The 18,084-nt window shown below is 32.0% G+C and overlaps 2 protein-coding genes across 2 annotated transcripts in view; one reads left to right on the top strand and one right to left on the bottom strand.

The window, feature by feature from the left end:
* Fak (protein tyrosine kinase 2 Fak) overlaps positions 1 to 8,627 on the bottom strand; it is a 277,400-nt gene extending 268,773 nt beyond the window's left edge. Inside the window, exon 1 of the mRNA XM_080164516.1 lies at positions 8,440 to 8,627. The gene's annotated coding sequence lies outside the window, so the exon portion shown is untranslated. The remainder of the gene's footprint in view (positions 1 to 8,439) is intronic.
* On the top strand, positions 8,417 to 16,635 carry LOC145323082 (uncharacterized). The gene is made up of 5 exons (XM_080165463.1): positions 8,417 to 8,561; positions 13,590 to 13,738; positions 14,255 to 14,390; positions 14,573 to 14,658; positions 16,445 to 16,635. Exons 1-4 carry the CDS (start codon positions 8,417 to 8,419, stop codon positions 14,587 to 14,589), a joined length of 447 nt encoding a protein of 148 aa, XP_080021589.1. The 3' UTR covers positions 14,590 to 14,658; positions 16,445 to 16,635.
* Positions 16,636 to 18,084: the final 1,449 nt, after the last annotated feature.

Raw genomic sequence — 18,084 nt, forward strand, 5'->3', positions numbered from 1 at the left:
GAATAACAAATATACCAATAACATTATATTTATATTATTTGTTTAGCCTCTAGCCTCTAGGGCCTGGAAAGGTAGAGGAGGTCAAGAAAATAGCCTAAACCACTCCTGAAAGGCACATCTAATTTAGACTTTTTTTCAAATATTTTTAGCTTAAGACAAAAAAAAATTATGACTATGTGTAAAGAGGATATTAATAACACTAGCATAAGAATAAAAAAAAATATGAGCAATAGTTTGAAATATATAGTTTTAAGCATATTTAACCCTGTCAATGATTTGCATACTCTGACGATTAAATATCTTACCCTGCATTCACATTAATGGTTGTGTTCAAGGCTTCCCATAATAGTTATCCTTAACCGACTTTCATAAGTTGTGCCCCAATTATTGGCCGCAATTATTGGAAGTGTCGGAAGAACAAAACAATGTTAATTAAAAATACTATGATGTACAAATATTTTTAGTAATAAGGCAAAAATAAATGTGCAAGGTATTAATAGAATTAGAAAATATATCATAGTAAAGAAATTGTTTGTCCATGTTCTACAATTTTTTATAGAAGGATTTTATTTCTTTGAAACAAAGACTGAAAAGAAAAGTAGGACATAACATAAAATAGGTAACAAGGTTTTTTTGACTAACTTACGAATTACAATGGAGGGATTGGACAATGGACAATTCACTTTGTCAGCGTGTATTTTATTGCCCTTTACATTTAAGATACTTGTTCTGGCACATTTTTCAACTATAGAAGGTATTAAATTGACATTGGGCTGTTTTTACTCTAGCCCCTAGAGTCTTAGGCTTAACAACATTAAGGACATTGATCGAATTTTGATTGGTTGGTTCATTGAATTGAGTGTACAAACGTTTCAACCACTAATTTTAATCTAAAGAAGAGATAATTTTGTGTATCTTTATTTGGTTGTACATCAATTTATCGGCCACTGTCTTATCCCTATAGATCTTTGATTTAATTCATGTGGAGAAGGAGCAAAAAAACAAGAAGAAACTAATAAAATAAAGTTTTTGTGTTTCCCTTTTGATCCTGATAAAATGTTTATTGTTATTTGTTGTGTAAATCAAGAAACAATTAAGAACCTTTATTGTATTAACTTTTTAGTACCGAAGCTACTCTATCTACAGCACTACGTCTGACTTTCAGAACGACTTTGGAAGAATGGTATTATAGACAGCTTTCTGCGGATAGTAAAACGAGAAATCATCAGATTAATTCACGTTATGTCCATAAGATACAATACTTGTTATTTTAGTATGGCTGAAAAACCGGTTCTAATCCAGCGAAAATTAATCGGTTTTGAGGCCATACTGGAAATGTGGGTTTTTACTTGAATAATCTAAGAAAAGGATTAGTTTATTTCTCCATTGTTCTCTCCCTGCCTAGAAATTGTTAATGACATACGACGTGTCATTAGAAAAGAACAAAGAATTTGTAAGAAGTAGATCCACACATAGAAAATTGTTATAGAAAATTAATATCTGACATATTTATAAACGCGTTATTACTCAGAGATAGTGGACTGTGGAATGGGCTGTTTTTTTACATTAGTCCCAAAAGTTTTATAATAATGTTTTTTTTATTCGTTGGCTTAACAACTTTGTGAACTTTTTTTTGAATTTTGACTGGATCTTTTATGAAGTTCAAAACTTATTTTTTATACCTTTATATCACATCTAAGATACGGATTATCTAATTTTCTATTTTTTTTTTCTATGTACCAAAACGTTAGGTAAAAAGTGGGCAAAGCACACACACACACACACCCACCCACACCCACACATACCCCCACACACACATACAGAAAGAGAAACTAGATCAATCAACTAAATATTGTTTGTAGCACAGCTACTCTATAACTAGGATTTGTCTGTACTACCTACACCATCTATAATCAACTAAATATTGTTTGTAGCACAGCTACTCTCTAACTGGGATTTGTCTGTACTACCTACGTCTATAATTTGAAGCCCCACACACCAACAACCACACACACACTAACAACATCACACACACACACATTTGGTATTGATATTAATGCTGTAATGGTTATTTATTGCATCGTTTTATACGGATATTAAACTGAAAACCAGTTTTGTTAGGACCGAGTGGCCGAAAGCCCGGGCCAACAAAACTGGTATTAATTTTATGATTTTTATTTTATTATTCGTGAAAAGTTGACTGTAATACGATGCTATATATGATTTTTCAGTTTGGCTGAGAACCGGTTCTAATCCAGCGGATAGCGGAGGTTTGGAAGCAATACTGGAATAGCTTATTGCTTTGTTAGGGGACATAATACAGACAGACAGACAGATGGACAAAATTGAACACCAGGTGGACTGACAGACGGTCAGGCATCGTATTGATATGTGTTATTGTTAATCAATATATATCTGTCTGCTAGGATTAGACCTGGACTAATCTTGTTTCCAAGGTATAAATACAGGTAAGGACGGGACGTTGGGCTGTTTATTACACTAGTCCCCAAAATTTTAAAATAACGTTTTATTATTCGTTGGTTTAATAACTTTGTGGACTTTTATTACTTATTGATTGGTTGGTTCAACCACTAAAGGTAATATACAGAAAGGGTAGTTTTGTGTATCATCATTGGGGATGTGCATCAAATATTCGACCATTGTCTTAACCCTTTAGATCTCTGATTAATACAATAAACCATTAAAAAGGACCTAAATGTATCTGTCTATCCCCAAAAACATAGCCTCAAACCTAATAAGATCCATAATAAAGTTTCCCTAAGAATAAGATTTTTCTGTTTTTGAGATCTTAAGTAGAACTTACACAACTATTTTGGTGCATGTGAATATTTGTATTGACTAAGAGTCTAGACTTAGAGGAGGAAGGATATTTGTTCATTATTCAATTTCCCATTTGGAATCTTGTGGAAGAACCTACATAAGATTTCTGTCTGTCTGTTTGTATGACGTGAATTAAAATACTTTGGCATTTATTCCCTTTTTAAGAAGACACTTATACCAGCTTCTTTATTCTCTTAATATCTCTTTGTATATTTTATTTAATAATAAATATCTAAAAACATGCCATTTTTTAGCATATTTATACTTTTTTACTTTTATTCTTGAATTTTCTTAAACTTACCTAAAATTTATATTAATATTTTTTATTTATCTAACAAATTGATGAATATTCTTGATATTCTCTTTAATCCTAATTTAAAAGTGGTAAGATGTCTGTGTGTTTGTCTGTCTGACTGTTTGTAGAGTGAAAAGAGGAAGAATTTATTTCAAATTAAAAAGGACTTCAAATGCATGACTGAGAATTTGTAATATACATAAAGATAATTTCTATTCTTGCAACAAAATCAGAATTATAGTCGAAGGTAGAGAACATAAAATCTAGACAGCTTTCCATGGATATCAAAAAGAAAAATTAAAAGATTAAAACCAGTTTCGTTAGCCACGAGGGGTCGAAGGCCCGGGATAACAAAATTTAAAGGCATAATTTAATACCCCAAAAATGGGAGAGGATTGATTTATCGACTTTGCCCTATCCCCTTTATGCCTGGCATAATGTAAAACACGGCCAAATTTCATGTTGAGTGAAAGAGACCATAAAGAAGGATATATATCAGATTATCAGGGAGGGAGGGGATATTGAGATTGTTAATTACACTAGTCCCCAAAGTGATATGATATTTTTTTCTCATTCGTTGGCTTTACAACTTTAGGGACTTTTATTGAACTTTGATTAGTTGGTTCAATAAGTTGAGTGTCTAAACATTTTAACCATTAATTGTAATCTACAAATGGTATATCATTGGTGAGGTACATCAATATATTATTCCTTTAGAACCCTGTCAGATTATAATAGATAGATATACATAAACACAAATAGATTTAAAGATAAAAAGATACAAATATCCTTAACTTATAATAAAGTAACAAGATGTGTCTTTGTCTGTTTGTACCAAAGGATCTCGCTAACCGCTGAACTGATCGGGTTCTCCTTAACAGGGTAGCTTCTCATAGGTCCTGGGAAGGTTTATAAATATTTTAAGGGAGGGTACCACCACCCTTCCAAGAGCAATCGCCCCTAAAAAAAATTCCACCCCATCCCCAAAAAAAAAAAATAAACAAATTTTTTAACTAAAATTAAAAATGGGGGGCACCTTCCCTCCTAAAGTGCCCCTAGAGGCCTCTAGGGGGCGTAGCCACTAATACATATGTAAATTGACAGATATAAGATTAGATGGTTAGATAAAATTTACAACGAAAGTAATTAATAAATCTTTAAAAAGTAATGTTTATTGAAAAAAAGGAAATCAAATGCTATTCTAAGTTCAAAGTTACATTTCATAATTCTTAATTCATAATATGAAAGCAGCAGGATCTGTGCCTGTCTCTGTACCAAAGGATCTTGCTAATATATAAACCAGGTAAGGTTTAAATCTATTTAGGGGGGGGGGGGTACCATCATCCCCACCCCCAAAGAGAAATCGCCCATAGAAATAAATTATCCATCGATTTTTTAAAATTTTCTTTTCAAAACTAAAATCAAAAGTGATTTTACACACCTCAAGTGGCCCTAGAGGCTTCTAGGGGTCGTATCTGCTAGTTTTACAATGTCTTTTTTATATTATTTATTCAAATTATAAAACTTTGTAAATTTTCATAAGTTTGTTCGTAAGTCTTTCATTGATAAAATAATATTCATAATCCTTTTTTTTTAAATTGTAAAATGATCGGTTTACATACAGACCTACATGCATCCTGTTAATTCAAAATAATTTTTAATATTTTATTTATAAAGATACATTTTAATTCCAATATATAACCGTACAATATCTATTTATCTTCCTATTGTATACAATATATGTGTAAAATATTTATATTTTTGAATGTAAATAATGTTTTGTTCCTTCTGTATATGACAGCCTTTATTGGCATACGTCCCCACCCCTACTTCTAGTGTTTACACAATGGAGTTATCCAAGCATCTAAAGGGATAAGACAATGGCTGATAAATTGATATAAATCCCCAATGATTATACACAAAATTACTATTCCGTAGATTAAAATTAGTGGTGGAAATGTTTGGACGTTCTACTTAATAAACCAACTCATCAAAATTCAATAAAATCATTGTTGTTAAGCCAACGAATAAGAAATAGTTATTATAAGAGTTTTAGGACTAGTGTAATAAACAGCCCAATGTCCGCTCCCTCCCGAGTATAAATCTGCATTTTTAGCATATTGTGTAACGCGTCCATCTACTGATTGAGAAGTTTCAGGTTTTATTTTTTATAGAGGAATAATTCAATCCACGATATATTAATCTTTATCGAATATGAAAAAAATTTGAGGTATACATCAATAATTTGTCTAAGAATGCCTTGTCCAATTAAAGAATATGGCTTCCAGAAAACGGCCGTGCAATCTATTAGTTGATTAGATTGTTTTTAAGGCAGCTCTATAAAATTCTTATTGTTTTTTTCGTCACAATAATATTTTTCTATTTCGCTAAAAAGTATATTTTTGTTACATCTAAAGAACATAAAGCCCTCCTCAAAAGTGTGGAGTGTTAAATTATATAAGAACAATTTAGAATAACATATTCTAAAGTTTAATCAATAAAAATTATATTATGTTTGTGTATGTTTTTAAATTGAAAATATAAAAAAAAATATTAAAATAGATTATAACATTGAGAAAGTTTCAGCAATTTTCAAGAAGATTAGGTTTTTAATGTTAATTCAATATCTATTTTTAAAATCTTCGAACAAAAATAATAAAATCTTCCAATTTAATTTCAATGTTTTCTAAAACATTATTCAATGTGTTTAAAACATTAAGAAATAAATCTTCTAATGAAAACATTTATGATTATCTTTCTAATGCTCCGTGTAAAAATGAATATTTGGTTAAAGCTCTTGGAAGGGGTGGTTATTGGCATTATTTCAAATACACAATTCTATAAGTGCTTAACCTCTATGTTCAATAACTAAAGTGCATGATAACTGCACCACGAGTACTTTTTTAAAATAATAGTAATTTGTTAATTTTAAAAAATAGTTCATTATGTTGAGGCTAACCTAAATAAAAACGTTTTAATCTTTTCTGGGACCTCACTAAAAGGAAAACAAATCAACCAGCTATGAAAGAGATCTTTCGGTACAGACATACAGATAGACAAATACCGACACCCTACCACTTTGCTCTTTAAATAACTATCTTTAACAAATGTTGTATATTAATGATTGCAGTGAATAGTTTTCTGGACCAAAAACTAGATTCCCAGTACAGAAAAAGCAAAACTATTTTTAGAGGAAGTATTGATTTTTTAAAAGAAATATTTTGTATCCTTTTGTCTAGTTATAAAAACATACTTCCTTGTTTTACCTTTTTATTAAAGTCCAGACATCTATTCATTCATTACATATTTAGTTTGAAGCGAGAAATTATGAACAAGTTCAAGAAACACAGTATCCAAAGTAATATAAATATCAATCTTTTTTTTAAAGTAGTAATTTTTTGTCTGTAGCAACCGCTTAACTGATATGGTTCTCCTTTTCAGCGAAGCTTCCCATAAGTCCATGGAATGTTTACAACTATTTTGGAAATATCTATTCCCCCACCCCCACTCATTTTTATTTTATTTTGTCGACTTAATGTCATCATATAAAAATTCTCGACGTTGGCATTAATCTTTAAAGATTTTAGGTTAATAACGAGTACTCCAAATATATATTGAGTAGCTTCGCTATAACTATGAATGTACAACATACATGTACATAATGTACTAAAAGTATAGCGGGTCTGTATTAAACTTTATCTAAAGCAAACTTTGATACAACTAATATTACCTTGTTCGAACCAAAACAGGTCTAAAAATTTTAAATATTTTAGTTTAACAAGGATGGCAACATCCATTAGGAGCGAATCTTTGTAAAGCAATCCAATATTATGTAAACAATTACCATCAGACAGATTGACAATGACATGATAAGTTGTAGACTTTAAATACAGCTATCTATCTTTGATGGAAGCTAAGTAATTAAAAATTCTACAATTAACGAAGGAACGACAGACAAAACAATTTATAGACTGAATGCCAAGTGGAAAAAATATCTATCTTTATTAATAGCCGAGAAATTCACTTTTCATCCTAGCCGTACTGACAGACAAGTGGAAATGTGGACAATGGTAGTTCTAGAAATAAAAATCTGCTTTTATCATATACATCTTTTAATATTTCAATGTATATTTTTAATTTTTTAATTTAATGTAGGTTTGAACTTAGTATAGCATTTAATTGTTATTTTATTAAAGACTACATTTTTTTGGAAGTCGTGTTTTCAGGTGTGATATTTAATTTTCCATTTTCCATTTTTCTCTTTTTCCCGTACCTCCCTTCCCACCTCTCTCTCTCTGTCTCATTCCTCTATCTCTCTCTCTCTCTCTCTCTCTCTCTCTCTCTCTCTCTCTCCCTCTCTCTCTCTCTCTCTCTCTCTCTCTCCCTTATTTGTTTAAGATGACAAAAAGTGATTGTTAACAGAAGTGTAATAATATATCAATAGTAAATACTAGAGTGTTCATGTAAAAAAACAGAAAAAAATTGTTAAATAATTGATTTGTAATTCTAATGAAAATATGTTAATAATACATTGTAATGAAAGGGACCTACAAAAAATCGAATGTAGCTTTGTTACTATTTTAGAACATAATTTAATTTTTTGGTATTTTAGAAACTCCAATATTGTGATTACTTAAATGTGTTACAATTTACATTATACCCAGGGATAAAGGGATTTGTCGTTGGAAAAACAATTGTACATAGTGCTGCTACTCTAGCATAGTAATAATTTTAGTAAGAGTAGGAGGAATGCCTTAGCATGTCTAACTCATTGCCATGTACAATAAGGACTAACATTAGGTTAGATGTCTATTTAACTTTAATCAAAGGTGACCTCGTCCAAATAAAAAATTTATTTCTATTATATTCAGACAACATATAGCTTTAAAATATTGAGATTTATTTGCCTATTCCTTAATCCCTTACAATTTGCATAGAATTCTTCAATTACATTGTAATGGAATAGTAATGTAAACAAGAATGACAACATTCATAAAAATGTTTATTAGTAAACAAATCTATTTAAAAAAGTTATTTACCTAGTTTATTCCTTTTCGTTTTAAGAATCTTTAAGTTGGAAATCCAAAAGAAATATGTCCAATAAAGTATAGATTGAAAGTATCATTAGTATGTATAATTTTCATTTAATTTATTTTATCATAGGTAAATTTAAACTAATAAAATGTGGAATATGGAAAAAAAGGAAGAATTTTCGATAAATATAGTTTTTTTAAAAATCATATTGGAGTAAAAAGGGATATATTTGAAAAAAATAACAGCATGAATAAAATAAATAATCTTACCTTGCAGGAGAATGTGACCGCGGACTCCAGGGCTGCGGGGACCAGGACCGCAGCGGCGATTTTGATCGCAGCTGTGGCGAATTGGATCGGAGATGCGGTGAGTTTGACCGCAATTGTGGCGAGTTAGATCTGGCGGCTTGTGTGTTTTGAGATCTAGAGGATCTTGAAAGAAAAGGACTGTCGAGAAGCCAACTTGAAATATTAAACCATGAATAAGCAATTGACTGGGTGTATGTCTGTGTGTCCTTCTGTGCGTTTGTCCGTATTTTTGTCTTTGACTTTTGGTCTTGCAATTACTATAAAACAAATAAATAAATTAGAAAAACCGTTTTATGCTAGAGAAAAATTATGTAAGTTAGAATTTAACTTTTTTATTTTAATTTTTGGGGAATCTTTATTAGGCCAATTGTAAGCTTCCCTGAATCCTTAATTATTATATTCTACAGGGGATTTTACTCAAATGAGGTCAGTTCTAAATGCATAATATTCATTTGGAATCACATTACGATTACAGGGTAATCAAGGAAAATTCCTACTGTTAACTTATTGTTCTTAGACCCGTCTCTTGTCACATTCTCTGTCTAATTTGATGAAAAAGCCTAAAAAGATGTAAAGTTTCTGATAAAATTTAATTAGGTACTCTTTTCAAAAGTTTAGAGGGCCAGGTCTAAAAATTTCGACACAATAGTGTAACAGCACAATTTCAGACGGGAACAAAATTATAATGATATGTGGTCCTGAGACAAACGTAGGAGTGACAAACGTGTTAGTGGACAAACGTAATTGTGACAACCTCAAAGTGGACAAACGTCGGAAAGGACAAACGCAAAAGTGATAAACGTCTGAGTCGACAAACGTCGGAGTAGACAAACATTGGAGTGAACAAACGTAGTTGTGACAACCTCGGAGTAGACAATCTTTGGAGTAGACAAACGTTGGAGTGGATAAACGTTGGAGTTGACAAACGTTGGAGTGGACAAGCGTCTGAGTGAACAAATGTCGGAATTGACAAAAGTCGGAGTAGACAAATGTTGGAGTGGATAAACGTTGGAGTGGACAAACGTAGTTGTGACAACCTCGGAGTAGACAATCGTTGGAGTAGACAAACGTCGGAAAGGACAAACGCAGTAGTGACAAACGTCTGAGTGGACAAACGTTGGAGTGAAAAAACGTCGGAATGGACACTCAACCTTAACTATTCAAGTGTAAACCATCCAATAGGTTTTTTAAATGCCCAACCCCTGCGGGGGGCTTATTTGTGCATTCATCTCTTAACCTAACCTAACTTAATATTTTAGACACTCCTGCGTTTATCAAAGTCGACGTTTGTCACTCCTGCGTTTGTCCTAAAACCTGATACTTTAAATAGAGAAAAATAGAGAAACCGCCATAGTGTTTGACTAGTATACTAAAAAGAAGAACTTCAATTATTAGGGGAAAATTGTTAAATTTTTTTTAATAGATTCATTTTAAAAGCGAATCTATTCTTTTTTTGCAAAACGTCCGCCTGTATGTAAGCAAAGCTGAAGAATTTATTCAGCTCCAATTAAAAGATTTGTGAATTTCTTATTAGTTGGACTTAAAAATCTGAATACTTCAACTACTTTAAAAAAAAAACTAGCGGCTACTTTTCTTAAGGCTTCTAGGAACACTTAGAGGAATTGGAGGTGGTGTAAGTTGACCCTTCCTTTTCCAATATAGTTTTAATAAGGAAAAATGTGTTTATTTTGGGGGGTTGTAATTTTTTCTGTTGGCGATTTCTCTTGGGAGGGTGAAGATACCCTCCCCCAAAATTGTTATATTACTTCTCTAAACCTATAAGAAGCTTTACTGTATAGAAGAACAAAATCGGTTTAGCGGTTAACGAGATCCTTCGATACAGACAAAAAAGTCTACTACTTTATATAATAGGATTGTCCTTGTTTTAATATTCTAACCAGAGCTTTTTTGGGCAATTCAACCAAAACACTATTTATCACTCACAAAACGACACTTACACACACACTCACACCCCCCCACACACACACTCACATACTAAAGTATTTCATCATAACTTGAAGTCTTATGATTCATATAACCCAGGAAGGGAGGGAACATTGGGCGGTTTATTACACTTGTCCCCAAAGTCTCTTTTTCTTATTCGGTGGCTTAACAACCTTGGGGACTTTTATTGAATTTTGATTGATTGGTTTATTTAGTTGAATGTCTAAACGTGTCAACCTTTTATTGTAATATAGTGTATCATCATTGGAGATCTACATCAATTTATCGGCCATTGTCTTATCCCTTTAGATCCCTATATATATCCACACACGAGTAGATGGTTCCTAAGATGAATTTTAAACATGCTGTAACAGTTTACTTTGACAATAACATAACCTGCCAAAATAGTGTAATATTTATGTCATTTTAAACACATTTAAGAAATAGAATAAGTCGATTTTGATATCTTTAGCTTTCTAGAGATACAATATTTTACTCTTTTTTTGTGACTTTAATTTTTTTTTATTAAATCAAATGCTTTATTACGTTAAAAAGTACATTAAAGAACATTGGTTAATAGTGATTAAAATAGATGTTACTTGTTGTTGAATTACATACAATAATGATTCAATTTTTAATTTGTTTGATGTTAGAAATTATTAGTGGCTTCGACCTGAGGAAAAATAGGGGGAGAAGAGAGGGGGGGGGGGTCAAGTCGAACCTCCACTTCCAATTTTAATTAAAAAAGAAAAGTAGAAAATTTTACCCAGGGGTGAAAAAGGTATCATTTTGAATTTATTTCCTCTGTTATATTAAGCAAGAAAATCTTTGAAATACCCCCTACTTTATAATTCAAATGTCCGCCTGAAACGGTTTGAGGTAAACGTAATATTATAGGCTCCTATAAAAGATAGATTGTTGAAACTTCCTGTAAATGGGGGAGAAGGGGGGGTCAAGTCGAACATCCACTTCCAATTTTAATTAAAAAAAGAAAAGTAGAAAATTTTACCCAGGGGTGATTTCTCTAAAAAGAGTGTATATTACAAAATAGAGTTACAAACCTTCCATGGACGCATCAGAAGCTTCACTGAGAAGGAGAACCATATCAGTCTAGCGATTAGCGAGATAGATCTTATGCTACAGACAGACACACAGATAGATATCATATTACTTTTACGTATAATAAAAGTTTATTGTTGCTGAGCACCAATTTTATAGATTTCCTAAATATTTCCTTCTTTATCTAAAGAACTAAAAATCGAGCCATCTGAATTCATCAAGATTCCATTGTTTTAAATTCTACACACCAACACTTTTTGTCATATTAAATACACAGACACACACACACACACACACACACACACGAACACACACACACACACACATACAAACAGACACACACACACATATTTTAGTATTTCTTGAAAGTTGTTTTAAAAGATCTAAATCTTTATATACTTACTAGCGGGTTCGTCCCTAGCCTCTAGGGGCTTTGCCCAAAGAGGTAATCTAAAAAAAATGTAGAGCATGTAGAGCATATGGTGCAGCACCAAATAGTTGGTTCATCTTCATCATAAAAAAAAATTGGGGAGAGATTTTTTATTTTTTGGGGGGTTGGGGGTGTCACGACGAGAAGGAAACTGTCCCAATTTTGTATAATTTTTGCGGAACAAGTTTTAATTACGTCATATAAATAGTAAGAGTTGATAGTAATAAAATTAACAACTTATTTTAAAATTACCAATTTTAATGCTTTAAAAAAATATTAAAAATCATAAAAACAATCAATAATTTAAAAAAAACGTATTTGCTTCCTTCGTTTGTAACAAAATTATTTTTTTGCTACTTTTTAAATAAATTAAATCTTCAATTTTCATTGCTGATCAAAGATCAACAGCTGATCTTTATTTTTATTTTTGTTTTTATAGTTAAAGGGGCGTGTTATAATTTTCATAACAATTTTAAAATTTGTTGTAAATATTAAAATTATTTTAGAAATGCATTATTTAGATATTTTATAATACTAAAGTAACAGGATGTTTGTCTGTCTGTGTGTCTGTCTGTGTGTACCGAAGGATCTCGCTAACCGCTAAACCGATCGGGTTCTCCTTAACAGGGTAGATTCTCATATGTCCTTGGAAGGTTTTTAACTATTTTGGGGGAGCGTACTACCAACCTCCCAAAAGAAATGACAAAAAAATTTAAAATTTTCTTAAAATATGGGAGACTTCAGCGTCAATAAGGTGGTATCGTACATAAAAAATTACCTTTAACAAACAAAAACATTTAAAGTGCCACTAGAGGCCTCTAGGGGCGTAGCCGCTAGTCCTATAATATAAAGTACTAAGCTTTTTTGTTTGTAGCGAAGGATCTCGCTTAACACTGAACCGATATGGTTCTCCTTTAGAGGGAAGCTTCTTATAGGCCCTGAGATGGTTTTTGACTATTTTATTTTTATAAATAAGCCTGGGTATGGTTTTAAGCTATTTTTCTCCCCTTCCATATCACTTCGAATATATACTAAGCATCTATAGTATAATAATTGTCCTTTACAAGGATATTTTACATGGGCTTTATAATAGTTTAATGAAAAAAAGATTGGTCTGTACAAACTAATTTTTAAAACTAAATCGACCAGACGAAGGGGGATTATTATACATACTAGCATTTTAGTTTATTCTAAATTAGACTTTTCTTTACTTTAGGTCTGTGTTTAATCATATCCCCGCATGTCATGATCTTCCAATCAGAAGTTATTATCACCTGATGAGGGAGGAGAGACAGCCCCTGTGGGAGGACCCCGTCATCTCCAAGGGTGGCACCTGGAGGCTCAAGTGCTAAAAGAAGGACACTGTAAGTTAGATGTTTGTCATTATGAATAGGGTGATGTTGGCGAATTTTTGACAAGCTGAGTAATTTTGGCCGGGGACAAATAACGATGTAGGCCTCCTGTAAATTGTTGGAGAACATAATAGACAAGGACAAATTTTAATATTTTAGATCAACGTTATACATACCTACCTTTTGGATCTTTTTCTTTTTTTTTTGAATAAATCTGCCAAAATTAAGCGCTTTTCACGTGATTTTCATCAAGTTGTTGTTAAAACAAATAGTCATTCTATGTGTTATCAACGAATCCAAATAAAAGAAATAGATACGTTTTACAGAAAAAATCACCCTGTTGCATTTTTATTTTCATGTCTGGAAGGAGCTTCTATTGGCCGCCATTGGAGAACAATTTGACTCCTCCCTGGCCCCTGGAGACAATATTGCGGGGCTCTCTGTTTCCCCTCGCCCCAGGGATGATCTTATACAGGTCTGATAAACTATTAGGGTTCTTTATACCCCTGAAAAAATTTGAATTGCTAACAATTGTATAGTATAAAAACATAAAATAAAACACTTTGGGTCAAGCGGGGGGGGGAAGTTTTGACACATTTGCGTAAAAATATTTGGCGAAGAATATTGGTCTAGTTATTTGAGACATCTTTCCACGGATAATAAAATGAAAATTTGTAAGATTATTTCCAATTGTGATTTTATTTTATTATTCATAGAATATTGATTAATATAGCCGAAAAATAAATTGCGAGCATATTGGTCTAGTATTTGAGACATCTTTTTGGGGATACTAAAATGAAAATTTATAAGATTAATTCCAATTATGATTTTATTTCATTGTCTACATAAATTTTAGTATTGCTTAGAACCGGTTCTAATTCACCGGATAAATTTCAAAGCTATACTTAAGTAAATGTCCAATTGACATTAATGCCAAAAAATGACAATTAAACTTGTATTTATTCTTAAAAATCTTTTTATTCAATTTTAGGATGGGTTAAGTGCGGCCATTATGGAATCCCTAAACAACGCTGCCACAGCCTTATCAAAAACCACCGAAGCTGGCAATTTTGTTGGCCTACCACAACCCACCATGTTGACATCACAACCACAACAAATGGACACAGGTATGGAAGAAGCTTGTATAGTACCTAGTGCACAAACTTCATTAATATTCCGTTGTTCCTCCGTAACATCATATGCATTCTATTTCAAGTATATTTCTTAGATTAAGACACCGTTCATTTGTTAATGTTATTTAATTGTTATTTATTCCGTGTCCCATGAAAAAATTGTGTTTAACTTACAGGTTCCACGATGCCCTGATCGATGTGTTGCGCCAGAGGTACAGAGACCATTGGTTCCCTGAGAAGCCAGTTAGGGATCCAGTTTCAGGTTAGGTCAGTTAAAAACCTTCCTGAGGAGGGGGGGGGGGGGGTGTCTAAACATTTGAATTTAATTTAGCTAACAGCATATTTTTTACTAGTTAATTTGTTAAACTTTATTTGTATTATACAACAAAAAGTATTTGCAATTTAAAAAGACGATTTTCAAGTCTTGATATCTTAAAAACTACGTGGTAGAAAATTGAAATTCTTTCAAATATATGCCATATAAATGTAGTTTAACTAATTAACCAGGAAAAAATATGCGGTTCACTAAATTAATTTCATATGCCTTTCGTGAAACTACCCCTTTACAAATTAAACCTCTATTTACTCCAAGACAAGGATCTAATAATATTTTAAAGCAAATTTTACATAAAAAACGTTAAAAAAATCTGAAGTAAGGGGGGGGGGGGGTTAATGGAACCATCTCGTTTAAATAATTCTTGATAGGGTAGTACAAAATAGCAGCGTGTGCAAGCTGTAAATCAATAAATAAAAGGCGTATATCAATTAATCCTTTATTGTCTTATCCCTTAGGATCCCTGATTATGATAATAGGATATAAGTGGATATTATGACAGGAGAAAATTAGTTTGCTAACATGAACATCTTTTATTAGTAAGTTCGTTCATCCAGTGGGATGGGATGGGATTTTATTTTAGCCAGCTACAATTTTCACTTTATTAGTTCATTTATCCAGTTGGAGGGGAGGAATGGGGAGAATTGTTATTTAATCCAGCTACAAGTTTTACTTTATTAGTTAATTTTTCCAGTTGGAGGGGAGGGGATGGGGAGAATTGTTATTTCAGCCAGCTACAAGTTTCACTTTATATAAAAGTAACAGGGTAAATGACTGTCTGTGTATATCTATATAAAAGTTTGGGTACCAGTAAAAATCAGTAAGAAATAGGGGACAATGGGCTGTTTATTACACTAGTCCCCGAAGTTTTCTTATTCGTTGACTTAAAAACTTTGAGGATGTTAGTCAATTTGATTCATTGATTCATTAAGTTGAGTGATCAAACATTTTAACAAGTAATTTTAATCTAAAGAAGGGGAAATTTTGAGTATCATTATAATATTATTGGGGTTGTACATCAATTTTTCGTCCATTGTCTCATCCCTCTAGATACCTGTTAATTCACTCTCCAAAAATTTCCGTTGAAAGTTTAAAAGAAATTAAAACTGTAAGTGGATGGGGGTAAATATTCTTTCTCTCTCCCCCCTTTGTTATACCATGAAATAAGAAAACGTAATTATAAAATATTGGGGACTAGTGTAATAAACAGCCTAATGACCTAATATTTTTTTTTTTTTGGGGGGGGGGGGGCGGGTCCTAGGGGCGCTTTCTCTTTCCCTTCTACTTTCTTTTCCCTCCCCTAAAAAAAGAACCTTAGGTCCTTAGATGCTATCCTGTAAAAGAGAACCATATCAGTTCAGGGGTTAGCGAGATCCTTTGGTATAATCAGACAGACATCTTGTTACTTTATTATAAGGATATGATTTAAGGTTGAGGAAGGAGATGGTATATCCGCTGGATTAGAACCAGTTTTCAGTCATACTATCTGCATAATATCCGAGGAAAGCTGTCTATAATACGTTGATATAAATAATATATAAAACTTAGGGATCTAAAAGGGATAAGACAATGACGGATAAATTGATGTACATCCCAAATGTTAAGACACAAAATTAACACTTTTATAGAATACAATTATTGGTTGAAACGTTTAAAAACTCTACTTAATGAACCAACCAATCAAAATTCATTAATAGTTAATATATTTTTTCAGAAAAGCCAACCAGAGGCCGTGGGAGTGTCCTACAACTGCGCATGTTGTAGCGGTCATGGTGGTAACGGCGGAGGCGGCAGTGTAACATTCAACGCCGCATTTAGAAGCCGTTTTTGTGACATGCAGTACGCTGGAAAAAATGCGGAAGTGTTTAGTAACCGGACAACAGTTAAAAACACCGCCGTCGATAAGGGGGAGGGGGGTTAATGCAACCATCTCGTAATCAGTGAGCAAATGGTACTTAGAATTCGAATTTCGATCTCAACTTTTGTATGAGTAAATTCTTGATAGGTCTATTTTCCCTAAATCGAACAAAAAGTTGGAAAAGTAACGGCTAACAGCTTGCGGATAGCCGTTTTGCCATTTTTTGGATATCTATATTGCAAATTAGTCATGCAACCTATCTCCACATAATACTCTTTTCCACTCCAAAACGCTATTAAACGGTTCTAGACGGTAGCTGTTGGTACTAGAAGTTTTAAAAATGGTTATTGCTATCATTTAACATGAATTAAACCAAAAATATGTTTAAAAAGTTGATTCCTACATAATTGATGATGGATTTACCCTGAAAATACGCAAAAAACGACTGAACGGCTGAGCCGCCAGCCGTTACTTTTCCAACTTTTTGTTCGATTTAGGAAAAAATATACCTACCAAGGATTACTCATGCAAAAGTTCAGATCGAAATTCGAATTCTAAGTGCCATTTGCTCACTGATTACGAGATGGTTGCATTAACCCCCCCCCCCCCCCCCCTTAGTGAAATTTTAATGAACCTGGTCCAATCCGTTAAAGTCACACCACAAAACTCATGTATAGAATATCAACTATATAAATGATTAATTATCACAAAAACAAAAAAGAGTAACCTTACTTGATAAAATTAATTTTAGAACTTTTAGATTATATACCAGTTTGTTTGAAATAATTGCTAGTCTAAAAATATAAATTATGCATATCTTTTTGGTTTTTTTTTGTACAATTTCAATTGTTTGTTTTAAAAGTGGAATGGAAATATCATTTTACCCTTATTTTCATATGAAAAGAGTTAATTTTTGATGTTTTACATAATGAAATAGTTGTTTATATAAATGTTAAAAAAACAGTCAAACCTTTTTTACTATTTGTCTCAGGGTATGTAAACATTGCATTTACTTTTTTACATAAAAACTAATTAGAAAACATGGACAAATCAAACTTTTCATTTTAAAAAACTAAAGAAAAGTTCCCAAAGATGAAAACAAAAAATATACCTTACATAATCAAAAGCTTTACTTTTTTATCCCTTTTTTATTTAATTTTCAAAATCTAGTTAATGTTGTTTATAATTGTTTTTTTTTTTATTGTGATAAAGTATAAAATGTTGTATTTTTTGTATATTAATAGTCATATATTGCATCGTATTATAGTCAGCTTTCTGTAGATAATGAAAATTAAAAGCTTAAAATCAGTTTTAGTTTTAGAGCTTCGATTTTATGGATGTTGTCATCCTTGTTTTCACCATGATTTGTGAAATTATATAGCCTTTTTTAAAGTTTGTAGTTGTTATGTATATACAATTATTTATGTTTAATAAAAATTAAAACTGTTATTTTTTTTCTGTTTTAAGACTTTTGAAAAACTATTTGGTAGACCCGG

Source organism: Acartia tonsa, chromosome 6, assembly GCF_053477335.1.
Source record: "Acartia tonsa isolate MP-2025a chromosome 6, ASM5347733v1, whole genome shotgun sequence".
Classification (NCBI taxonomy): domain Eukaryota; kingdom Metazoa; phylum Arthropoda; class Copepoda; order Calanoida; family Acartiidae; genus Acartia; species Acartia tonsa.

Excerpts from the sequence above, each read along its gene's own strand:
- LOC145323082 (XM_080165463.1), top strand. The coding sequence starts at position 8,417 with ATGAATAAAATAAATAATCTTACCTTGCAGGAGAATGTGACCGCGGAC. Across the intron at positions 8,562-13,589 it reads TTTGACCGCAATTGTGGCGA|AAAAAATCACCCTGTTGCAT; the intron begins GTTAGATCTGGC and ends TACGTTTTACAG. Across the intron at positions 13,739-14,254 it reads CCAGGGATGATCTTATACAG|GATGGGTTAAGTGCGGCCAT; the intron begins GTCTGATAAACT and ends ATTCAATTTTAG.